Source organism: Balaenoptera ricei, chromosome 18 (genome assembly GCF_028023285.1).
Source record: "Balaenoptera ricei isolate mBalRic1 chromosome 18, mBalRic1.hap2, whole genome shotgun sequence".
NCBI classification, from domain to species: domain Eukaryota; kingdom Metazoa; phylum Chordata; class Mammalia; order Artiodactyla; family Balaenopteridae; genus Balaenoptera; species Balaenoptera ricei.
This window is the reverse complement of record NC_082656.1, coordinates 25,218,557-25,244,864: the sequence shown is the minus strand read 5'-3', so window position 1 is coordinate 25,244,864 and position 26,308 is coordinate 25,218,557. Positions and strand designations below refer to the sequence as shown.

Sequence of the window (26,308 nt, the reverse complement as noted above, 5' to 3'; positions counted from 1 at the left end):
TTCTTCTTTTGGCTCTTTAAAAACAACTATTTCACTGAATTGTGAAATTTATTTCACAATTATTTATTTCTCATGACAAGTCAGTAGTCATTTTTATGATTTTCCTCCTATATGTAATATGTCTTTTTTTCGCTGGCAGCTTAAAAGATTTCCTTTTTCAATTTTCAACAATTTGATTATAATGTACTTTATTGTGGTTTCCTGCTTATCCTGTTAGAGGTTCATTGAGCTTCCTGGATTGGTGACTTCATGCTTTTCATCAAATTTGGAAATTTTTTCACCATTACATCTTTAAGTATTACTCTGCCTCATTCTTCGTCCTTTTTTTTTGAAACTCTAATTGCCCATATGTGAGACTGCTTTTTTAAGGTTGCTATTTCTGTACTGAGAATTCCTAATTATTCCCTCATTATGTTCATTCCCCCTTTATATGCCCTTTATATGCTTGAACATATTTAAGGCAACTGTTTTACAGTCCTTATCTGCTAATTCTATCATCTGTCATTTTAGGGTCTATTTCTATTGACCATTTGGGGTCTATTTTCTGCTTATTTGTATGCCTAGTAATACTCTATTGAATGCTTCATATTGTGAATGCTCTGTTGTTAAATGTTTGGATTTTGTAGTCTTCTTTCATTGCTCGGTAAGTTTGTTCAGCTAAGCAGTTAATTTACTTCTGAATCAGCTTGATGTTTTTCAAAACATTTTCCCCCAACATACATCCCCTTAACTTTTAAAATCATTTTGTATGAGAAAAACTTACAAAATAGTGTTAAATAGCAAACATCCTTGTTTTTTCAAGAGTTATTTTTAAACTTATTAAGGGTAGGCATAAAGTAGCTTTTACTCTAGGGACAGATTGATCCTACTTCTAAAGCATAAACTTTACAGGATATCTTGTGAATACCAGGAGTAAGTTTAGTCAAGTCTCTTAACCATGTGGGACCTCTGGTAATTGTTCAGCTCACCAGTCCCTAGTGGTCGTTCCTTTCCCAGTGTTTGTGAGTCTTGTCCAGTTTTATAGTTATTTACTGTGGTAGGACTAACCTGGTACTAGTTACTCCATCACAGCCAGAGGGGTAAATGCCAAGAAGGAGTTTTTGACCATATCTCAGCTTCACTTTGGTCCTCTTCTCTTTCTCCTTTAGTCCACTAACTCTACCTTCTTTTCTCCTACGTTTTCCTCTCAAGAACATATCATTATTTAGTGAAAGGATCCAAACCAGAAACCAATTCTTGTAACTCAATCCAGTGTTATTTCCACTACACAATATTTTTGTTAATTTCCTGGGATTAAAACAATAACAATTCAGTCTACTTTTAAGTTGCTTATTACTTGGTATATTCCTTGATTTTTTTTTTTCTCTCTCCCCTTTGGTGGATCTGCTGCTTATATTTTATTTTTAAAATATTCAGAACAGGTTCATTGATAAAGCTAAAAACAATCCATGTTAGGAAAATCTATTTGATTAAAAGCTATCCCTGGAACAGCATTCTGACCACACAAAATTAAATAATCCACAAAGTGTTTTCAAGGAAGGCAAGGAGACTAAAAACTTACTGCTTCATAGTTTTGACTTCCTTATCTCACACCTGAGATTCATATAGCTTATGTTTCTCCTTGTGAGTGATTTTAGCTTCCTGTTAGAGAGTGCACTTAGTCTCTACATATTTTTCTTCTAATTTAAGAGCCTTTATGTTGATGAAAACTGCTTCCTGAATGTAATGTTCATCACTCTTTGTCCACAAAATATCTATTAATTCATGTTTATAAAGCATTAGTCACTTTAAAAATAAATTTTGCATGGTTTTATTACCTTTTAAGGAGAGGAGAGATAACAGTAGGAGGAACAGAAATGAAACTGGTATATTAAAAATGGGCCTTTAAGAAAGTATTTTTAAATTGTACTGGGAGCAAAATAAATGACTAAACCAGATCTTAAGAGGTTGTGGGTTTTATCCTCTTACCTGTGCAACTGGATATATTCTCGAGGTCTGTTGAGCAGGTGAAGGAATCTATCAACAATCTTGTTTTTTCCTACGCCCTGTAATTACACAAAGAAGCATTAAAAGTAACTTTTGTCTGGAGGTAAAACAAACCAGAAGAATCTCTTACCAAAACCTACTTACTGTTTTAGCTTATTGTTAATGAAAACCAAACGAGTAAACGTATACAGCACACCTTCTATGACATAAAGGTTTTTCAAAAAAAATTTTACTTCTAAATACACTAGCTCTAAGTTCTTATTTAAAAGGAAATTCATAATTATTTTTAGCCTTCTGTGACTTGTTTTTTCTGTTCTATAATTTTACACTGAAGTGTAGACATTAGAGCAGAATATTATCTATTTCAGATGTGAAGAATGGCATTAAAGGAAATCAAGTAAGTGTAAAAACAATGATTTTTCTAATCAGCTCTTCAGAAGTGTGGTTTTTAGTTATATAAAGATAAATATAATACTGTACTTCTGTTTTAATCAAACACTAATTTCTTCTCCTTTTGTCCTACTTTTTAGTCCTTTAAAACCTTGGAAACCTAAAATTATAACCAGGGTTTATTAATAAGTCTCAACTATATCTGCTCTTCCTAGAAATGCCCTCATTTCCTTACCACTTACTGATGGCGAGAGTTGCTGTCCTTTCCTAGCGGACAGACTGTTAAAAATGGAATCCACTCCCATGCCACTGCTCCATTTTAAAGTTTTCACTTAGAGGTGGAATACTCTGTTAATGGGATGTAAATCTTTTAACAAGTGGGTTGTGTGGGAAGAGTAGAAGTGGTTAAAAAAGCTGAGTTCTGTAACATATGTTCCAGCAATAAATAACACTTATTGATTTCTTATAATGTTCACATTCGAATGTATGGTAAAATAGCTATGTGGGCTTTAAATGGCGTGTTGCAATCAACATAAAATTTTACGTAAATAAATTCAGGTGAGTAAAATGTGTGTTAATATATCAGCTCTGTTCAAGAAACCTAGAGAAAAACATATATCATAAATGCATTATAATGTCAGAAACACAAAGGATTTCTTGAAAGAAACAAGTCATGAAAAACTACTATGGGGAGCTCCTGCTCCCTCCCCACTTCCAAAATTACAGAATCAGCCATGCCTTTTCAAACTCCTCCTGAGCACTGTTTTAGGAGCTTACAAGTCCCATAAATGTAGGACAATGCAATGTGAAGTCCCAGGTTGCCACTAAGAAGCTCTTTTACTATGTCTTCTTTAAATGTGTTAAAAAAAAAAAATCAACTGAGTAAATTTTAAAGATGTTATTTTTTTAAATAAATTTATTTATTTATTTTTGGCTGCGCTGGATCTTCATTGCTGCACACAGTCTTTCTCTAGTTGTGGCGAGCAGGGGTTTCTCTTGTTGCGGAGCACAGGCTCTAGGCGTGCAGGCTCAGTAGTTGTGGTTAGCGGGCTCGGTAGCTGTGGTGCACAGGCTCAGTTGCTCTGCGGCATGTGGGATCTTCCCAGACCAGGGCTCGAACCCGTGTCCCCTGCACTGGCAGGCGGATTCTTAACCGCTGCACCACCAGGGAAGTCCCTAAAGAGCATATTGACTTTATTCAGTGATTCATGTATTGGGCAGCATCCCATCTAGCAGACAGAAAGGAGCTCTGAGGAGCTCTACAAAATGAAAGACTTTTATAGGCAGAAGGGAGCAGGACAAGGAAGTTATACTAGCAAAATTGTTATACTAGGTTGGGACAAGGTCACTTTCCTTTAGGGGAAGGCAGGGGTCTATCAGGCAAATGATCTCACTAGTGCTGACCAGTGATTCCTCATTGACTGGTTTAAGATTCCATTTCTGGGAGAGGCTGAAACTGTTACCTAGTTAAGTCTGGGTTTTGTGATGTAGGATTTAGCATAAGTGACTCCATCTGGGGCCAGTTGTCTTGTTTTTAACGAATGTTAGGGTCTTCAGAACTCCAACCTCAGACGTCTTCTAGTTCCATATACTGTCTCTGGGAATCTCACCCACTCCCTCCCACTCCCTTCACTTCAGTCATCACATATGGCTCACACTTCTTTCCTAAGCTCTAGCTGAGATAAGATTCCCCATTCCTAATTGTCAACTGAACTTCTGCACCAGATGTTCATACTAAACTCATTATGCTTCCACCCAGACTTACTCTTCTTTTTTTTTAACCCCAATATAACAGTATTGTCACGTACCCAGCTGCTCAATGAATGAATCTCGGAATGTTTTTGTCTATCTTTTCCCTGATCTCATTCAAACTGTCACTAGAATCTTTGTAGTCTCTATTTGAAAAACTTTTTTCCTTCCTTCCTTCCTCCCTCCCTCCCTCCTTCTTTCTTTCTTTCACTCTTTCTCTTTCTTCTTTCCTTCCCTCTCTCTCTCCCTCCCTCCCTCTCTCTTTCCTTCCTCCCTCCCTCCCACTCTCTCTCCCTTTCTTTCTTTCTTTCTTCTCTTTTCTCTTTCTCTTCTCTCCTTCCTCCCTTCCTTATCTCCCTTGTCTAATTTATCAACTGTTTTAGCACCTAATGTTATAGGTACTGCACTAGCTGAGTAGGATACAACGGTAAATAAAATAGCTACAGCTCCTGAGCCATACTCATAGCTTACAATCTAGTAGGAAACACAGACAATTAAGCAAACGTAATAGATATACATGTGATAAGTGTTCTGCTGCGGGACATCCAAAAGGCTTGAAGACTTAACCAAGGGCTCAGGAAGTCCCACTATGCACAGTGATATTTCAGTTGAAATATCAAGGAATTAAAGAGGTAAAGGGAAGGAGCAGAAAGAGGAGTGTTCCAGGAAGAGAGAACCGTATGTGTGAAGACTTGTGGGCACTAGTGAGCTGGAGAGCTGGACAGGTCTGAGGGATGTCCAGGAGCAGGAATGAGGAAGGGTAAGAAAGGAGGCTAGAGCAGGAGGCAGGGTCTAGCTCTAGGAAGGCTTGGAAGCCATGTAAAAGCATTTGGACCGTTTCCTGAAAGCACCAAAAGGCCACTGAAGCAGAGGAGTAATAGGATCAGACTTTCATTTTTGGCAAATCACTCTGGTGAAACGATCTGGCAGAGAGCAAGACTGAAAGCAAAGGAAAGCCGTTTGGAACCTCCTTAGAAAGCTCAGGCAGGAGATGAAGGTGGCTTAAAGTAAGGAGCAGAGAGAAATGCATGTATTTAAGAGATATTTAAGGGAAAGAACTAACAGGACTTGGTGATGGACTGGACGTGGGGATGAGCAGCCGGAGAAATCAACCTTTCTGTCTTGGGCCACAGGGTGGAAGGTGACGCTACTTACGGCACATGAAATAGGGGAGGGGAAGTGCATTTGCTGGGTGGGAGAGGAAAGCCTAGTTTTAAAAAAGGCAGTTTAACTTTGAACATGTTCACTTTGCAGTGCCTGCTTCCCATATCTGCTCCTTCCTCTCTAATTCGCTGCCACTACTCCAGGGCAGCCCATCGTCATCGTGCTCTGACTCCTAGAAAGGGTCCTCTTTGGTCTCCTGCCTCCGGACTTACAACTCGCCAGTCCACAATCTGTTTAGTTATTTTTCTGAAACAGAGATATCATCAGGTCATTTCTGGCTTCATTTGAAAAGCTCTGATTATTCCTTCAAGGAACTGCTAAAAGCATGACCTAGGAAGGAATTTCTGTAAATATCCTGAGCAAAAAGAAACAGTTAAAACAATTTGCTCTTTCCAGTCATCATTTTCACCTAGAAAAGAAAATCTGCAGGATTACTTTTAATTGAATAAATACATAAATAGCATCTTATTTTTCCATTATAAAAACTACACATGTTCATTTTTCTTAATCGGAAATTTCGAAAACAAAACACTACCCAATGTGCAACTGCCAAAATAAATCTGTTACCATTTTCATTTTGTTCCTGTGCATATTTATCTTTACTTACTAGTCATCATTCTGTATATACAATTTGTATCCTTTAATTTAAAAAAGCACAAAATAAATAGTTTTTACATCATAATTGACTCTTACTGAGGAAAATATTTAGTGAGTGAACATTTAAAAAGGGAGAAGCAACCTGTAGAATGAGAGATTCTAAAAACTACAAATTGTCTCCTAAGGATGACGCTTACTGTTATCATTACCGTTCCATCCCATTGTGTTCTTTGCGACAACATACTAGAAAGAAGGACCTTCACAGAGGTAGGAGTCAGACGGCCCTTGACAGGGTTAGGAGGAAGAAGGGCTATATTAAGCCCCGCAGACACGGGGACAGGAGGTAAACCTGCTTCCAGCTTCTGTGAGAGCAAGGATCAGAGACATGACTTCAAGAACTCTGAAAGATTCTGGGACTCTTTCAACGTTCTCAGGCTCATTATTTCAGTTACCCTGTTTCCTGAGAGAGATCAGAAGTAAAACCCTGTAAAGAAAAAGAGCTTGCCTTCCTGGGCTAGAAGATACAGGACTGGGAAAGTCTATCCATATCTTGTCAAGGGGGGCAAGGGGCAGAGTGGGAGAAAAGGGCTAAAGAGGAACCGAGAGCAGACAAGAGAAAATGGGTCTAGGGGTGGCATCTGGGCTAAGAGTAATTGTCCTGGGACGGAAATGTTGAAGGATCCCTCACAGCGGATGAACTTGCAAGCGTGCCATGCTGGCCCTCTGTAAGTCTCACCCAAACAGCAGCCGGCCGTCTCCAGAACCTCTGTGTTGCTGCTTCTTTGCTGAGGTTGTTTTTTCTGACTCATTTAGGCTGCCTTTCCCCATCTCTCTGCCACCTTCCACTCACTCCTTAGGGTTCTGATGAAATGTCCCAGCTTCTCTGAAGCTTTGCCTGACTCTCCCAATGCTTTCTCTCCTTCAGCTCGGAGCACCAGCGTGGTTTCCTCTTCGCGTCCCTAAACCGCTGTCTTTCACAGGCCTCACCACACTGTCCCTTAGTAACGTGTCAGGTGCCTCGGCAGAAAGACACACTCCTGGAGGCCGGGATCGGCCCTCTTCCATGTCCTTCTCACCGGCACGCACATGTCACCTGCAGGTAATAACTATTAAAATTTGAGGAAAGAAGGGATGAAAAGGAAAGGGCAGTCGTATGATTTGCTCTTGCTAAAGGAGGTGGAAACCTCTTTCAGGAACATCAGGCTCCCTTTGTGCCAACAAAGAGGAGGAAACTGACATTTATGAAGCCCGCTGCTATATGCGTACACGCCCTTTCAGTGCTTCACCACTCAAATCCTCATGCCAGCCATGTCAGTAGGAGGTAATGCTCCTGTTTTAGAGAAAAGCAAACTTAAGTTCTAAGCAATTAAGACCCTGCACACAATGCGATTTTGAAGGCAAATCCACTCTGACTTGAAAGATTGGGCTGTTTTCTGTTTCACTATATGGCAAAACAGAATGTCAGGCGGTAGCCTCCCTGAATTGCTTTACATGAGAGTTTATAGCCTAATGTCGTGGAGTCAAAGATCAGTTACTCCAAGATTATAAAATAGCCTAAAACATGTGTCCAGGAACTCCCTGTATGGTATCCAAGGTTCAAGAGGGAGAAGGCGAGGAAGTCAAGCTGGAACTTTTCTTCTGCAGTAACTTTTTAAACGGACGTCAAGTGAGTGTTTGCCACAGCCGGTGTTCAGCTTTCCCTCATGCTCTCTGAAGCCTCTTACGTTTGGGCCTTCCTTCCAGTTCCCCCTAATTCTTCAATAACTTTCATAGCTCAGTTTGTATAATACTTAAAGATTTTTTTCATAGGGTCCTAATTTTCCTTTTAGAAAAGCTACTGTATGGATATCATCAACAAATACCAACTGCAGTCAAAAATAACAACAACGGGAAAACTAACATTACAACAAAATCAGGAGAAATAAATTGCGGCTGCTTTTTTATAACCATAAAATTTCCATCAAATGTTGAAACTTCTAATTCTTTGTCCAAAATGCCTGAAAATATACTCACTATACTAGCAGTTGGGAGACTCAGACAATAATCCCTCCTTAATCTGTCTCAGGTGCAGGTTTCTACCACCATCTTTATTCATTTGAATAAAGAGGGCCTAGACAAGCTGATCTCTAAACACTATCTTATTCTAATATTCTTTAATCCAATAACAAAATGAGAGGTCACTGCTGTATGACTCACTGGAAGTTTCTTATTTTCCAAATTCTCTCAGTGAACATGCATTAGTTATGTAATCAGAAAAAAATTAAAACTAAATAGTACACAATCCCAAACATTTCCATAAATGGGTTCCCTGTAACAGAGTCAAAAAACGGTACCCGAAAGTCAGACAAAACAACACGCTTTTCAATTGCACTACCAGTTTGCATGGCTTTAAACACACTTATAAAGTTCCCTGGCAAAGTCATAACCTCCTTTTCAAACAGGAATAATAAAATCCACATCCCTGCAATTTCCCTTTGAAATAATGTGTTGCTATAAATGGCAAAGATACATTCTTTGGTAGTTTGGTCATTAGGTACAACCAAAGCAGCCATAACAAATACTGTGGGGGAAAAAAAATCAATGTGTCTACAAAAGTAATATACAAAATCAGAACAAAGGCAAGAAAGATATTCACTAAGAAACACTGGACAGATAAACTGAATGTTAGAGAGAGTGTGCAGCATGGCAAAGAATTTCCATATTGCAATTCAGGCAACTTCATAGCAAGAGGTTTGAGAAAGGATACAAAATAATGTAATATAAAATAAAGATGAGTGTCATTATATTTGATGAAACCAAATATTTCATAGCCTTGGGACTCCTAGGCCGCTGTAGCTACTAGAAACAGGGCACATTTAGTTATCAAATTCCCTGCTGCCACTACCAGCTGGGGACACAGGCGGGAAAATTTCTGGACAAACTGTTCAGCCCCTCTACAGATATTAGATAATTATTCTGGCATAGCAACATGGTATATTTCTGATCTGACACATTAGCAATCTGCCAGGGCTCAGTTCAAATGATTAATTAACAAAATTCACACATTCTTTAATTTTGGCAATAAAATATTCACAGCATCTCAATACTAAATAATTCAACAAACATTTACTAAGCCTATACCAGGAGAAAACTCAGTCCATTAATTATAAGCCTATAATTAATAGATGGTATGAGATACAAAGGATTATATAGAATTATGTAATAACACTGTGTATAGAGTCCTCCGTAGTTAGTATTAAATGTATGTTTACTGATTTTTCACAGTGTATAAAAGATTTCAAAATTAAATGCTATGAAAATTCAGGAAAAAAAGCATCGGAATAAATTCAGAAAGAAATTTCTAGGGCTTCCCTGGTGGCGCAGTGGTTAAGAATCCGCCTGCCAATGCAGAGGACACGGGTTCAAGCCCTGGTCTGGGAAGATCCCACATGCCGCAGAGCAACTAAGCCTGTGCGCCACAACTACTGAGACTGTGCTCTAGGGCCCGCGAGCCACAACTACTGAGCCCTCGTGCCACAACTACTGAAGCCCGCGCCTAGAGCCCGTGCTCTGCAACAAGAGAAGCCACCGCAATGAGAAGCCCGTGCACCACAACAAAGAGTAGCTCCTGCTCACGGCAACTAGAGAAAAGCCCGCGGGCAGCAACGAAGACCCAATGCAGCCAAAAATAAAATAAATAAATTTATTAAAAAAAAAAAAGCAATTTCTAGCCTGGAAGAAATGAATATGGTTTAATTTCATTATGTAAATTAATCAAGAAGTTAAATTGGCTTAATGAAATTTACTTTAGAAAATACTTTCTCATTGGAAGTTCATTGATATTGGTATAATTCTGATAAAATGTTTATATTCATGAAAGTGGGTCAATACCTCTAAGGATAAAGAGAACAGGAGAATGTATCTTTCAACTTTAAAAGGGACTCAGGAGGTACATCAACTACATGCAATGATCATGCTTTGTTTGGATGCTGACTGAAACAAACCAACTGTAAAATGACACTTTGGAGATAATTGAGGAAACCTGAAAATAGGGTATCAGAGTATATTAAGGGGTTATTATTAATTTGTTAGCTGTAATAATGGGATTGTGATTATATTAGAGATAAAAACTGAGCTACTGTAAGAAAAATGCATTATGTAAAAGAATGATGTATTAAAAGATAACATATAGATAACATGTTCAATACAGATAAAACAAGATGAACAAAATGCTGATAATTGTTGAAACTAAGTTATGGGTACAAAGGAGTTCATTATATACCCTACTTTTTATAGAATATATTAAAAAATTTCATAATAGAAAATTTTAAAATGCCCTGTACTCTGTATGTAAAGCATAGTTCCTGGCTTATTATAAGCACTCAACATAAGTGAGCTATTATACACTATTATTGTTGTTGTTGTATTACTAGTGTAAGAGTTAGTGTGGTATGGTGAAAAAATGCAAGAGCTTTGGAGATCTGAGTCCTAACTCAATCATTAACTAGCTATGTGATCTTGAGCAAATATTTTAACCTTTTGAGTTTCAGTCTGCTTATTTGTAAAGTATGGAAAATAAAAATATTTATCTCAAAGCGTTGCTGTAGAACTAAATGAAATGATTTTTAAAAGTATATTGGAAATTGTAAAACATAACAATTATTACCATTTTTAATCCTTGCTCATAAGAAATTTGTAATTCAATTATAGATGAAATTAAAAAAATCACAACAACCTTAAAAGAAAGATGAATTAGATAGTGATAAAATACTATAAACGTTCAGAGGAAAACAAGATTATTTCTATTTGGGGGTGTCTAGGACAGGCTTCATAGAGGAAAAAAATCCGAGCTCTTGAAAACTGTAGGATTTTCATAGGCAAAGATGAGGGGAAGAAGCACCATATGAAACAAACAATATGAAAAATGGCTGGGAGAACAAAAGGGCATAGTGTACTTAGGGAGGGTAAGAAACTGTGATCTGGAAGAACTAGAACTATACAAGAAGTTTGGAGCCAGGTCATAGGTTGCTTTGAGTGTTTCCCTATGAAAGAGATTTTATCTGATAGGCAAGGGGAAGCCACTTTCAACTTTTAGCGGGAAAATATTCATAAAATTTAGAGTTGCTTTCTAAGATTTATCTCACTGTTGATAGGTCAGAAAGTGCCATGGAATTGGGAAGAGTACCTGAAGAATCAGTACTCTAGAAACATAAAGCACATGAAAGTCAGACAGAGAAGGCCTCCCCTATGAAAATCAGCCAGAGCTGACTTTTTATTTTTTAAGGAAGACAAAATATATACGAATTTTGGTAAAGGTAAAAAATATAGACTGTGGAATACAAGGAGAGCTTAAGTATAAAAATTTCACCAGAGTGCTATTATCTGATAAAATGATACAAAGGACTCGCTTAAAATGGAAAAAAAAAAAAAAAAAAAAAAAGGTTGACAAATCTGGCAAATTATTGGACTATATTCATGTAGAAGTAATTGTGAATTATTAGTTGTGCCTCATTAAATATAAATTAAATTTTGATGACTTGCTTTGCAATTTGTCTAACATCAGAAATCAGGAAATATTATATGCAGATGATTAAATTTTCATTTCTTAAAACAAATACTATATATTTTAAAAATAATTCTTACGTAAGGGGGGTACCTGAGCATTTTAGAACGCCACATTACTAAAATATTTCTTCCTTCAAGTATCTGATAAAATGCAACTGCCTCTCAAAACTTAAGTATTCTTATTCAGAAACATAAGTTTATTCTTAAGGAGTTTTTAAACAACAAAAACATTATGCACCTATAAGCTGAATCTATAACCCAAAATATTCACAACAAATACTTTGTATATCAAATAGAATATAGCTCTGCAAATCAAAGGAAAATAAGATATGGGGAGGAAGAAAGCTTATTCTTGAGTAGAGTTGTGACAGAAAAAGCATTACTGGCTTGAAAGTAAATAGCCATTTCTCTTTTTTCCCTGTCAATAAAGCTGAAATAAATAGAAAGTCATGCTATGATTTTTTTTAAAAGCCAGCATGAAACTCCTAATTGCATGAAAGGTACATGTAATGTTATAATTACAGTAAGTAGAAAATAATGCATGTAGCAGCATACTAAAGTGGTTCTACAATATGAAGCATTGTATACTAAGGGAGCATCAAACGCGTAATTTCAGGGCACCCTATCCCTTTTGGCTGACAGGCAGCAATTCTGCTTCATTTACTGGAGGGTCAATGTGCTGTGCCATAAAATCCCACAAAGAAAACTGAAAAGATTAAAAAAAATCAATTTTATTTCATAAAAAGAAGATGTGGCCTACTTTATTTTGCTATGGTAAGTGATTTTATAGACTTGTTTTTAGCTTCCCAACTGTTATGAAACCTTGTCTAACGTCGTAGTTTCTTAGAAAAGATAGTATTACATGGAAAGAAAAGATGGGATTTGGCTCAGTAAAGATGATAAACCTTGAGATACCTCAAAATCAACACTTATTCCCTTTAATTTCCTCATTATAAAAGTTGCTACTGGTAACAGCAATCTTTCAAAACATCTCTAAATTAAAAACTTCGACTATTGAAAAGTTTCTTTCATGAACTTCATCCAGTTTTTAGTTTGCAAACAGAAGGCTGGGTAAACTGTATCAATCTATAGACAGTTTGTATTAACAGCATTCATTACACTTTATTGTATAATTATAACAACCCACTGCTGGCTTCTCTGCCAATATTTAATCCCCAAAGCTTCAATTCTATCTGACTTGTTTTTTTTGTTTTTCGGGTTTTTTTTGAGTAGTCATCGTGTAATGTTTTAGAAAGAGAAAGATTAAAAAAGGAGCCTGATCAATTGCTACAAAAGGTTTACTTAGTTTCAAACTAAATCATGTAATTGAAATAGGTGTTTTCCCAGATGGTTGTCACTTTTCATTTGAGTGAAAACACCAGTGACACTACCCCGTGACAGCTGAGCATCAGTAGACCTTAACTTACCAGCTGTAGCTTCACTTCCTGGTCTTTTTCTTTTTTCATTGTTTTGGTTCACAAGACGGATAAACGGTGAAGATGAGGTGTGTAAGATATTAAGGTACTGAAATACCACTGATAAAGTAGGGTGTTTTCAAAGGTATCGACGAAGGACCTGAGGTACTATGACTGCAAAAGTACACACTCCTGAAAAAGATATCTCCTAGATGATCAGGACTCTGAGGAAAGCACGGGGAAAGAGAACACATAACTGCATACCAGTCCTTAGAAAAACACATCTCTGTGGGGTACTTGCTCTGCATTTGCTAGCAAATACTACAGGTGGCTCCTTCTCCCTCATGCACACCAAATGGAAGCAATCAAGGGTCTAACCGTAATGACCCTTATGCTAAGTGAAATAAGCCAGATAGAGAAAGACAAATACTGCATGGTATCATTTATATGTGGAATCTTAAAAAGAAAAAAAAAAGGTTGAACTCATAGAGACAAAGTAGAAAAGTGATTGCCAGGGTCTGAGCACTGGAGGAAATAGGGAGAGGTTAGTAAAGGGTACTAACTTTCACTTATAAGGTGAGTATGGTCTGAGGATATATTAGTTATATATATATATATTATATAATATATATATATTAGTAATATATATTATAACATAATATATATTATATATTAGTATAACATGGCGCCTACAGTTGATAACACTGTATTGTATAATTGAAATTTGCTAAGACAGTAAAACTTAAATGTTCTCACACAAAAAAGGTAAATATGTGAGGTGATGGATATATTAATTAACTCGATGGGGAGCATCCTTTCAGAATGTATGGTTATATCAAATCATCATGTTGTACACTTTAAATACAATTTTTTTTGTCAATTCTACCTCAGTAAAGCTGGGAAAAAATAAAAGTCTAACCACAGAATCTTGTTCATATCTTAAAACAGATGTTAGTTTTTGAAAACAAGTTTGAAAGGAACTGAAGTTGGCTAAAGCACTCAAAAAGTTCTATTTAGATTTTAACCAGCCACCTTAAATCCAATTTTCACTCGCTGACTTGGTAAATTAAGTATGTGCAAAGTTATATCTCATTTAATTAGCTAAATACTAATTAGCACTTAATTATTATTAGAAAAATTAAATAATTAGTGTTTCATTATTCTGTCCTAGTGATAATGCTGCCAGTCTCTGATCAGATCCCATCAGTAATATAATCATACCCAGTTGTTTGGGCCACTTAAGTATTTTCTCTTACTCCCTAGATTCTGTCTTATTCACTGTTTCCTTCACCAAACAGTTGCAAATTTAATGAATAAGAAATTTAGTCAATTTGTCTTAGAATCTCCTGAAAATAAACCAAGTAAGCCTAAATTTTAAATCCATATTACTTCAAAATCATTTTGGCTACTCATTAGAAATTTATTCTAGGCAGTCCTCTAAAATATATTTGTTGAATGTCTATTGTATGCAAGGCATCAGGGAGGTTGCAAAAATAACTAAGACTTATCAAGGGGCTCTCTCTTTTCAGTAGAGAGGTGGCAGGTGGACGCGTAAGTCTGACAGAAGGCAAAAGAAATCTATAAATGACGTGCTGTAACAGCTCATAGAATGAGGCCAAACCTTCAGGCTGAAGTGTTCAGGAAGACTTTATTAAAGAAGCATATTATGGAATATTATAACCAGAGGGACCTTAGAAAACACCCATTCCAATCCTATCATTTTATAGATAAGAAACAGAAAGAAAAGAAAAAAGACAAAGCCCTTTAAGGAGGAATAGCAATCTATCCAATATCACATACAGAGTTGAAAAATATGCACAGGAAGATAGATCTCTGGGTTCCCAGCTTTCTGCTTTTCCATGACACCACACTGCCCTCTGAGACTGGAAGGATTTCAATAGGCAAAGATGGGAGAAAGAAGAGAGCATGCTGGTGACAATCAAAGGCTAAAATATAACACTGATAAGAAGGTATCTGGAAAACAGAGTGTTTATCTGAGGACATGAATTTCAGGGGAGAAATGAGACACAAGGCTGCAAGTGGAGTGGGATGAGACAATGCAAGACATCAAATGATAGCCTAAAAGACTTAGACTTTTTCACTAGATAATTTCATGGACACAGGTAGCAGAATTTACTCATAAAATCTAAGACCATCAGTGTCTTAGAGGTTTATAATGAAAGGATAAAAAAACTTTCTGCCATGAAAAAAGCCAGCTAAGTGTAGCAAATTTATAATGAATACAATCTCCATTTTTCAATTTTTCTTTTTCTCCAAAGTGGAGGGTGACAGACTAGGAGTAAAAGAAGGCAAGACACTGATCTGCTGACGACAGGTAGGGTTGGTGACAGCATTGATTGACAGACGACGTTCGTGTGAAATCCCTGCCTCCTGCCTTGCTCCTCCTGAGCACCTTTTGCAGGCTCTACCCAGAGGTTCCTTAGGCAACTCTACGCAAGCCTGAAAGCCAGTGGGACCTCCCACCCTCACCGGATGCTGGGGTCCACCCATGTATGTGTAGAGAGGGAGCTGCTCTTCGCTCCACCCAATGCCTAGCCCTTTGCCCTAGTGTCTTGTTCTCTTCTTTGGGACTCGAAATAGACTAGAGGTAGCATACTGGATTTCACATCGACATTTGTATAGCACTCTAGAGTACTTTCAAAGTGCTTTCATAGCCTCTTTTTAATTTATCATAAAGAGGAAGCAATCCTCTGCTCCACCTCAGCCCTCGTCCTGTATAGCTCTCCCCAGCCCCCAGGGGTTAGAATGTTCTCCCTGTCTCTCTGGTTACTGGCTAGGCTCTAACTTTAACCTTTCAACCTAGACAACTCTTGTGAAACCCTGACTCTATTATCTAACTCAAATGTAAACCCTGCCTTTACCAGGAAACTCCTTCTGTATCCCACCCACTAAACCCCAAGGACATCAGTATCATCTAGGATATTTCAAAGCTGCTTGAACATCATAACTTGACCCCTAGGGACCTTCCTTTTGAAAGCCTGTTCCTCAGCAAAAATTATTCCTCAAGCCCCAGCTCTGTGTATTCTTGGTCTACTTTCTTTGCCTACTCTCTTGGTCTACTCTCTGGTCTGCAGCTGTTGAGATGCCAGCAGACTGTGTCTAAGGCAATTCAAATAACAACAGAAGACCTGAAAAAGATACACTGAGTATAGCAGGGTTTAACGACTTATAAAAAGTTTGTGAGGTACTCTGGGCTATGAAGCCATCATTTTGCAAAGTGAGATGAGAGCCATCAGTTTTCAGAGTCAGATGAGAACTTGACCTCCTGGGCTTCAATATCAAGTACTGAAGACTGTTAACTGATCTTCAGCCTCCCACTCTGGTACATAGACTCATCAGGACTTTTTAAATAGTGAAAAAAGACCATGAATACTTTATTGCTCACCCTTTAATTCTTGTTCAGAAAAAAATAAAACAGAGTATTAAAGTCCTTTTTAACAACAGAGTGATCCACAGATTTAATTCTAACTGAGCACCTATCATGAGCCAGGAACCGTGTGAAGTGCTTTCCATGCATTATTTCATGTGACCCATACATTAGCCCAATAGCGTGCACATGATTTGCATTCCTAGGTTAGATATCAGGAGACTGAGCCTTAGTAAGATTAACAATTTGCCCAAAGTCACAGCCATCTGTGAAAGAGTTGCAATTGGACCTCTAGCCAGCTAACATCCAAGCCTATGAACTCAACCAGTAAACCACCCAATTGGACCTTTTTTATTAAAAAAAAAAATTTTTGTTTTCTCAGTTTGAGGGACTAAATAAAGAATATGTATTGTTTTTATAAGTTAAAAAACAAAAAGACCAAACTTCTTCTGAAAGCTTGTTATCCTTAATTTCAAACTAATTTAAGAAACCAAAGGTGCTGTTCATTATGAGTCTGTTAATTTCATTGAGGAAAATTATCAGAAGCCTCTAGATATAAAATGTCCATCCATTCCCTCCATAAACACATTCAATATCTACTATGTAGCAGCAAGCACTGTGCCAGGACCTGAGGACACAGAGATGAGCAAGAGAACCATGGTCCCTGCCCTTGAGAGGCATATAGACAAGTTGGGAAGATAGTCATTCTACATGTAAATACAGTAACATATGATGAGTGTGATGATGGGGAGATGGAAGGAAGTTATGTAGAAGCAGGGGAAACCTAAAAGCTAGGCACAAGGGAACATGTCCCGGAGTTAGAGAAAAGGGGTGTGGGAAGGGGACTGGGAGTGCTCCAGGCAGAGAGAACAGCATGCACCAAGGACCAGAGGGGAGAGAAGAACTGAAAGAAGCTCAGAGTGGCTCAAGCTAACACCAAATGCAAGCAAGGAGGGAGCCAAGCCTTAGGACTGGAAAGGGGGGCACGGGCTGTCTCCTGCAGGACACCGTAAGCCATACTGAAGACTACACCTAAGGGCGATGGGGAGCAAATTTAAGCAAAAAAAGAGAGACTTAGATTTTATTTTCACAAGTATCAATCTGGCTGCAGAGTGGAGAGTAGATCACAGTGGAAGTAAGGTTGGGGTGAAGCTATATTAGGAAACCACAGCTGTAATCCAGGTGATAGGTGATGACGAGCTAGACTAGGGTGACAGACGTGGGAAAGAAGAGCAGATATGTATAAGGTAAGTCTACAGTTTAGAAGGTAGAAGACCCTTGTTGTTTAATTCAACTAGTCATTTAGTTGGGAAAAAAATCATTTCTAAAAACGTACTCCAACAAGGAAAAGAAACTTACTGCTTTTAAACTGCTACTATCATTTATTCATTAGTACCTGAGTACCATCCATAACTCACCTGGTTCCCAACCAATAATAGGTGTTCTCCAAGAAGAAAGTCTTTGAGCATATCTTCCATCACTATCATGTGCTAGAGGAAAAATGACTAGAGGTTAATTGTGTTTTGCATAATCAAGGTGAAATAAGAAAGTTAACTATAAAGATATCTTCATGGAAAGTAAAACATCTATTATAATAGACAATACTCAATTTGATTATTTAAAAAAATTAAAAGTAATGCTGTGGTTATAAATAAGTTATATAACCAACTTGGTCACTGATATTGAAAACCTGAAATGGTCCCCCTTAGCAAGACTCAACCACTGACCAATACGTATTTCAAAGAGTTTTTATGATTCAACTCAAATATTTTTCAGCTATTGTACTATGCAGTGTTGGCTTATAATTTAATATGATATTTAAATTAACACTTACTAATGCAAATATACAAAGGCTTTCTAAAATAATTGGAGATTTCCATGGAACATTTTACACTGACTTCTTCTTAACCATTACCTTCAAAGTATATATAGCTTTAGAATTAAAAATATATTATTCACTTTCATATTTTTAAATTCAAATCATGACCTAATATAATCAAAGAACAAGATTAAAGCTGTTCACAATAGGCACAGGGGAAATTACATTGCTCTTTTGTATCTTGAAAAATAGGACAATCATAAGTAGGTCACAAAGGCTCATCCAGGAGCTGAAGGGAGAACTATATCCCAGAACAGTTAATGTCCCTATTACTTTCTCTTGGTTTTCTGTATCAAAACAATCATGGTCTCGTAAGTACTTACTGTAGTTCTCTATTTGTAAAAAAGGCAAATTGACCTTTTCTATCTCATATATGCTGCAGATATTTTTCTAGTTTGCCACTCACTTTTCTTTTTTTAACTTGGTTTATGAATTTTTTGACATCTAGAATATTCTCCTTTTTCTTGCCACATTAAGCAATCCTTCCCTTCAGAGTTTCTTTTTTAGAAAAACTGAGAAAGTTTTTTCCCTCCTTCAAGAACAGATGAGCATTCCTTAATGTTTATCTTGGTAATTTTAATTTTTTAAAACTGCTTGCAGATAAACCATGGAACTGGAGTTTTAACAAGGTTTGAAGTAGGGTGAGCTATTTTGTTCATTCTGGAATACTTTTTAGAATAAAAAGAGATGTTATTAATATGCTGGAACAACAAATGTAAACAGGGACTATCTTAAGCAAATGAGGGAGGGTACACGGTTATCCTAGTTAAAGGGGAGCCCTGGAACATTCTTTTTTTTTTAATATAAATTTATTTATTTGTTTGTTTGTTTATTTATTTATTTATTTTTGGCTGCATTGGGCCTTCGTCGCTGCGTGTGGGCTTTCTCTAGTTGCAGCGAGCGGGGGCTACTCTTCGTTGCCGTGCACGGGCTTCTCATTGTGGTGGCTTCTCTTGCCATGGAGCACGGGCTCTAGGCGCGCGGGCTTCAGTAGTTGTGACACACAGGCTTAGCTGCTCCACGACACGTGGGATCTTCCCGGACCAGGGATCGAACCCGTGTCCCCTGCATTGGCAGGCAGATTCTTAACCATTGCACCACCAGGGAAGTCCCTAGAACATTCTTTTAATCTGGGTTCTAGTGATAACGTGGTCTGTAGACCTCTTCCTTCTAAGTAAGATGAAAAATCAGTGCCAATTTCCAGACAACATTAAGTTCTTCCAGAAATACCTGGGCTAATATGCATGAAGAACAGATAGGAAAGTTGGAATAAGCACCTAGAGAGCAGGTAAAAAAGCAATGTAAACACTGAAAAATAATCTAAACTATACTTGTAGTCTTCTTAACTTTTTCTCATGTCTTACTTCACGCCCTCATTTCACCTAGCTAAATTATTCAAGTCAACAAACATTAGCTAAGGCTAAGGTCACGGCCTACATAATTCTTTCCTTAACCTCTTGTCCCACTTGGTACCATAGACAATTTCTTAAAAGTCTTCTCTCCCAGTTGTCTCTCTCTCCTGATTCCCTCTTACCTCTCTAACAATTTCTCTCTATGGTCTTTTGTATCTTCTTTAGGTAGCAGTTCCTTAAATATTGACTTTCTTCCTTCTTTTGTTCTCTTTCACTACCTTGTTACATGCTTTCCTGGGGGTGTCACAGTATAGAGCAGAGCAGGTTCTGCCTAGTTGTACATGGGCACCCACCGGGCGAGGGAGGGCTATGTGCAGAGTTGGGGACCCACACATCAGCACTCAACGAGTTACTTCTGACCCTGCTGTCCCTAAATCCTCTCATCCATTCCATGGCTTCAACCACCAACTTTACACTGATCTTCAACAGCAAGACTTTTCTTCTTGGCTCCAGCTCCGTATTTCTGAGCAACTATCAAACTATACTAGCTATTTCCCAGTCTCCTCGAACTCAGCACATCCAAAACTTGACTCATTCCTTTCTCCTCAGCTTCATTCTTTATCCTGTACTTCTTATCCCAATTAATAGCATCATCTTCTACAACCCGACCCTATCATCATCATGTTCTTGTCCATCTCAGTTGGCCCTTATCAAAAGCCAATTAAACACCAAGTCTAAGCTATTCAGCCACCTAAAAGTCCACTGTATCTATCCATTCTATTCCATCCCCACAGCTTTCATCTAGGTTTTTATCATGTCTGGCCTAGATTTTTATCAGCCAATGTGGAGTCTCTGACTTCAGTCTCTCCTTGAGTCAATGTGCTCTCCACAGTACTGACAGTTGCTTCTCTGTTCACAATCATGTCACTTCCCCCCCCCCCCCAAATTCCTTAAATGACTCCTAATACCTTCGGAACAAGGGTCACTCCTTATTTTTTTGATGGCGTCTCAGTCTCATCCCCCATCACTCTCCTACTGTGTGTTCCAATCACAGGCGCAATGTAGAATCTTTTTCTCTTTACTCTTCTGCTTACTTTTCCAGCAGACTATGTGCTCCGTGTGGAAGCCTCTCTGACTTTCATCCAACACGAAGTTCCATTGACTCTACCTACCTCCTACATAGCCCTGCAATGTGTCCCCTCCACTCCGTCCCCACTATCACCGTCTTCGTTCAGATCCTTCCTAAGGTTCACCTGGACTATCGAAACAGCCTCCTAACTAGTCCCTCTCTGCCTTTGTTCCAACTCACAGACAACATTAAAGAATGAATGCAAAGTTAACAAAAGTAGAAATGTGCTTCAAAGTTTTCAACGGCTTCCTCACTTCTGAATAGCTTCCAAATTCCTTAATTAGCAAGGCCCAGGCAATCTGACCTTTTAACTCATCAGCCTCATCTCTTGTCACTCTTCCATTTGAATCTCAGCTCTGGCCATGACAATTAATTAGATGTAGCTCCCTGAATAAGCTACACTCTCACATAGCCACGTCTCTGCAAATGCTAGTGTCTCTGCCTGAGACTCTCTCTCAACTTTGCCTAGTGAACTCATTTTCCAGGGTCATTCCAATCTGGGACCATCACCTCAATGCTACCACAGTAACCTGTGCGTACTTCCATCATGCTCTACAGTAACCACGTGTACTTGCTTGCTTTTTCCCCTTGACAGAATCTGGCAACTTGAGCCCTGGAACTGTGTGTGTATGTGTGTATTTTAATTACTGTATTAAGAAAGGCTTGACACATGGTAGATATTTTTTAAAAGTTTTTCAAATCTAAAGCTCATTAGGCTTAAGAGGCTATTAATCTCTCTTTCTTCCAATTTCTCCTCCTTACTACTTCAAGTGTAAGGTGGCTTGACTGAGTTCTGGGGTTTTTTTCCCCTTCTCTTTTTTATCTCTATGCTGTTGGCTACATACATTGTTTTAAATAAAAGTTATTACATTTTGGAACATCTTAAGCCTTTTTGTAGAGCTTTTAAGCTTTTTATGTAGTGCTACGATATTTTATTACCACCTTCACGCTTATTTCTTTTAGATGTTAGATGAAAATTCCTTGATGAGCCCACAAGGTATTAAAGACGCAGTACTGTGTTCTATTTGGGCTGGACTTGGCTTCTCTGAGGACAGCGCTACCAGTAATTCTCTGTCCTGTGTGAAATGTTTAGGTGAAGTCACATCTGGATCTCTGAGGATTGGAGCTGTTAGTGCACCGATCTATAATTCCTTCATGACAGATATAATAAAATAATACTCCTAATTATGAACATTCAAAATCTTTTTCCTTCTTTCATGAATTCACTAAACACATATTTATTCAACAGTCACTATGTGCCAGGCACTGTGCTATTTGCTAGAGACACAAAATTAAAATTAAGACAACAACAGCAAGGCTTTATCTTAGTAGTGTGCAAAACATGTTTTAAAAATCAATTACAACACGGTGTGGCAAGGGGACCACAGGGTATAGAACAAGATGGTAGAGAAGCACCTAAATACTCAAGAGGCACTGAAGACTACTGTTTCAAAGATGAAGTGCAACATAAAACACAATAATAATATGCAATAATAATATATGCAACAAAAGCAAATTTAATCAAGCCACCATTCCTAGAATTGGTACAGCTAGAATTTTTCATTAATGGTTAATTCATAATGCTTTATGAAGAGAAGGTACGTTTGGAGACAGGCTGCAGAAAATCCCTCAGGGCCACTGTGTAAAGTTCACAGCAGCCCTGAGGTCCTCAACGTCTATGTCACAAACACCATGGCAACAGACACTGTGTTCAAGGGTACAATGGCCCTCCCTGCTACTGAATTTCCTACATTTTTATATGCTGGGAAGTCTTTTCAACCTTTGTTGCCATGGAGTTTTTCAAACTGTCACTTATGACAAAGTTTCCTGATTCTTATTTATTTATTTATTTATTTATTTATTTATTTATTTATTTATTTATGGCTGCGTTGGGTCTTCATTGCTGCGTGCGGGGGCTACTCTGAGTTGTGGTGTGCAGGCTTCTCATTGCGGTGGCTTCTCTTGTTGTGAAGCACGGACTCTAGGTGTGCGGGCTTCAGTAGTTGTGGTTTGTGGGTTCTAGAGTGCAGGCTCAGTAGTTGTGGTGCACGGGCTTAGTTGCTCCGCAGCATGTGGGATCTTCCCAGACCAGAGATCAAACCCGTGTCCCCTGCATTGGCAGGCGGATTCTTAACCACTGTGCCACCAGGGAAATCTCCCTGATTCTTTTTCCTTTATGCCTTTCTACTGCATGAACAGAGTGTGATACCATAAATGTTTGAAAATATTATATTTTCCTTGCCATCATGTTTTTGTCTTTGACAGGCAAGATTCTTTATTCCTTTGTGTCTTATAAGTAACCTTATTTTCTGTTCATTTGTCCACTGCTTGTATAAGAGCATTAATGCTCTGGAAGAAAAATAAAACCAGTATTAGTTAATGGCCCATAGAATGAAGAATAAAAAGCAAATTCAGGTTATACCTTTTGCTATGTCATAGATAATTATAATCTGGACAGATTTCAAAAACATTTAATCAAGACTTTTACTGAGAAAGAAGAATTTGCTGAGATACCTTTTATTGTTAACATAATGTAGGGATATACATTATGTTACCCATCAAACAACAAATAGGATTGGGAAATAGCAGATAAAAAAATTCTTTATTTTAATTCTCTAATTCCTTAATATAGTGAAAATGGTAAGCAGAAGTTCTTCAAACATAATTTGTAAATGTAGGATTATTATTTACATGCAGAATAGTGACCAAATATTAGAGAAAATTTTAAGTATGGTTTTTATTATAAAATAAATACATAAGCACTTCACAGAAAATCTGGAAAAGAAAAAATCTTTTTATATTATGGGTAATTTTCTCTGGAAAAAATTCTTATTAAAGTGAACATCTATAATAAAGCTTTCTGGATACACACTTATTTCTGTGTCTTAGTGGAAGCTCATAATTATTGGTTAGTTTACAAGTGGAAAATTATCTATCCTCCTCTCTTAAAAAAAGATACGAAGAAGTAAAGACTAGAAAAATACTAGGAATTTTTGGGAAAAGGAAAGAAACGTGAGGAAAAGAATGCATAGGACACATCCCTTTTTGAACTACTTGAAATGATTTAACTAACAGGAATGCAAAAGAGAAGATGAATATTAGTGCCTTTTGTTTTTAATTTAATAATATATTCATTTTATTTATTAAAGTATAGTTATGTCTGCATATAAAATTTATTACTCTAATCATTGCAGCAACTCTTCCAATTCTCAAGTAACTCTGGGAAGAGTTTATAATTTTACAACGCCTTAATAAAAGATGTTTTGACACCTCATTCTGCCTCATCTGAGTTGAACTGAGCAAATTACACATATAAACATCAGTTTCACTTGAATTGGGGTTAATTACCACAATGTAAGAGGGATATATCCATGAATGCAAAGTCCTGATCTTACCTGGATGTTGTCATAGAACAGAACATCAGGCACTTTCATTTTCTCATGGGCATTATAGATCGGTGCACTAACAGCTCCAATCCTCAGAGATCCAGATGTGACTTCACCTAAACATTTCACACAGGACAGAGAATTACTGGTAGCGCTGTCCTCAGAGAAGCCGAGTCCAGCCCAAATAGAACGCAGTACTGCGTCTTTAATACCTTGTGGGCTCATCAAGGAATTTTCATCTAACATCTAAAAGAAATAAGCGTGAAGGTGGTAATAAAACATCATAGCACTACATAAAAAGCTTAAAAGCTCTACAAAAAGGCTTAAGATGTTCCAAAATGTAATAACTTTTATTTAAAACAACGTATGTAGCAAACAGCATAGAGATAAAAAAGAGAAGGGGAAAAAAAACCCAGAACTCAGACAAGCCACCTTTATGAGCTTGTTTGGTCAGAAACTCTAAAATACATACATTTGAAAGCTCTGAAGTACCTTGAATATAATTTTTTTAGGACCCACCCATTGAAAAACCCCATAGGAGAGTCCCCTAGAGCTCTAGCTAAAAATATAGATGAACCAACTGACCCCAGACCTCTCAAATTACTATTTTTAGGAATGGTCCAGGAGATCTGTACTTCCAGATATGCACCACAGGTGCTACAGTTATTCTGTGATAATAATTATTGTATTGTCCCCTATTTGCTTTAAATAGTTGGTCTAGGATAGAATATGAGCTCCTTGAAGCCAGGAAACTAAGTGATAAATTTATGTCAGGGTACATATCTCACATGTATTCCCTACAGTAAGGAGATACACATGCTCACTACCTGACATATTCCAAGGTCAATAATAATAACGTAATAGTAGTAGTTGTTGCAGTAGTACTGACCATAATAGAAGCTATCATTTACTGAGGACCTTCCATGTGCCAGACCTCAGCTTCAGCTCATTGTTTTCTCATATAATTTCATGGAAATCTCTTAACAATGAGACAAGAATTATGAGGAAGCTAAGAAGAACATAAATTAAATAATTTGCTTAAAATCACCCAGCTAGTATGGGTAGAGCTAAAAACAGAATTTAGTATAGTCCGATATTCTTTCTGCAATGTGGATTCTAAATAATATTCCATCCTGCGGAAATACCCGAGCAAGCAGACAGACAATTACAATGCCTTAAGCAACTGACCCATATCTTTTTCCTCCTATTTCAAATAAGAAAATTGCTGTTTTTGTGCTAAAACATTTTGAAAGACAAGGAGAGAACGCAACATTTGCATCTATGGAGTACCGTGAACAATTTTGAGCTAAAAATAATTAAACTGTCACCCTGTTTAATCACTGCTGAGTGCTACACATTTGCCAAAGCACAGTAGACCTCTCCCTCCAATATTTCTTTGCCATTTTCCTTCTATTCACGAGTTCTATAGGGAAGGAAAACATGAACTGCTGTGCTGAGAATTTACTATTTATTGACTACTTTCAGGTCTCTGAAATAGACCCAATATAAAACTGTAAAGGGAAAGACCAGGATTGCATCAGTGAATTTACCACATACTTGTATGTTGAGATGACACACATGATTTCAGGTTCAAACAGCATTTGATACCATCTACAGTTTAGTTTAATGGAGGATATCTATTCAGTACATTTAGGGCTTTAGGATGATTTAATTCACTCAACTAATGTTTATTGCTAAAATTTCAGGCTAGAAAAGGGAAATGAACTCAGAGAATGGTGATGCTAGTACTTCCCTGGGACAAAGCTGGCTAGCTATCTTCTAAGAAATCTCATAGGATGGCATTATTTTGGTAAATTTGTCAAGGCCTTCAGTCTGGTAGGCTCAAAACTTGATTTTATCATTATGACTGAGGGCAAACCTAACTCTCGGGAGAACATTAAAGACATATATTTTGATCTATACATAAATTCTGATATATAAAACTAGAACTGCAATATTACATTGCAATGAAAGCTGCAAATGTCATATAGACTATATGATACACTGGTTGCCATATCAGCATTTTATATGGAGGGAGCCTTGAGTGGAAAGCCAAATCCTCATCAGAAGGTTTTTCGGTGAACCTTATCCACTGAACAAGGAGAATGAATTACATGAATTCTCTACAACAGAGATGATATTAAAAATGAATGGGACCAGATGAGTCAAAAGTTGCTTAACTTAGGCTCCTTACCTCCAATGCAAGGCTTAGATGGGGACTGCTAACACTGGCCTGTTGCCAAGACTAAACAATCTATAGTCTGAATGATGCAGTCTTTCTTTGGACACGTTAAACCATTCAAGTAAGTAATGTTCTCAATCTCCAAAT

The 26,308-nt window shown here is 37.5% G+C and overlaps 1 protein-coding gene across 2 annotated transcripts in view; it reads right to left on the bottom strand.

Annotated features, from left to right (window-relative positions):
- The window catches only part of VWA8 (von Willebrand factor A domain containing 8), a 360,366-nt gene that overhangs the window by 183,735 nt on the left and 150,323 nt on the right, over positions 1-26,308 (bottom strand). For both annotated transcript variants that reach the window (XM_059902829.1, XM_059902830.1), the window contains exons 19-21: positions 23,989-24,095; positions 17,652-17,723; positions 1,969-2,045 (exon numbers count right to left, since the gene is read on the bottom strand). In XM_059902829.1, the coding sequence (XP_059758812.1) occupies positions 1,969-2,045; positions 17,652-17,723; positions 23,989-24,095 (256 nt within the window). The remainder of the gene's footprint in view (positions 1-1,968; positions 2,046-17,651; positions 17,724-23,988; positions 24,096-26,308) is intronic.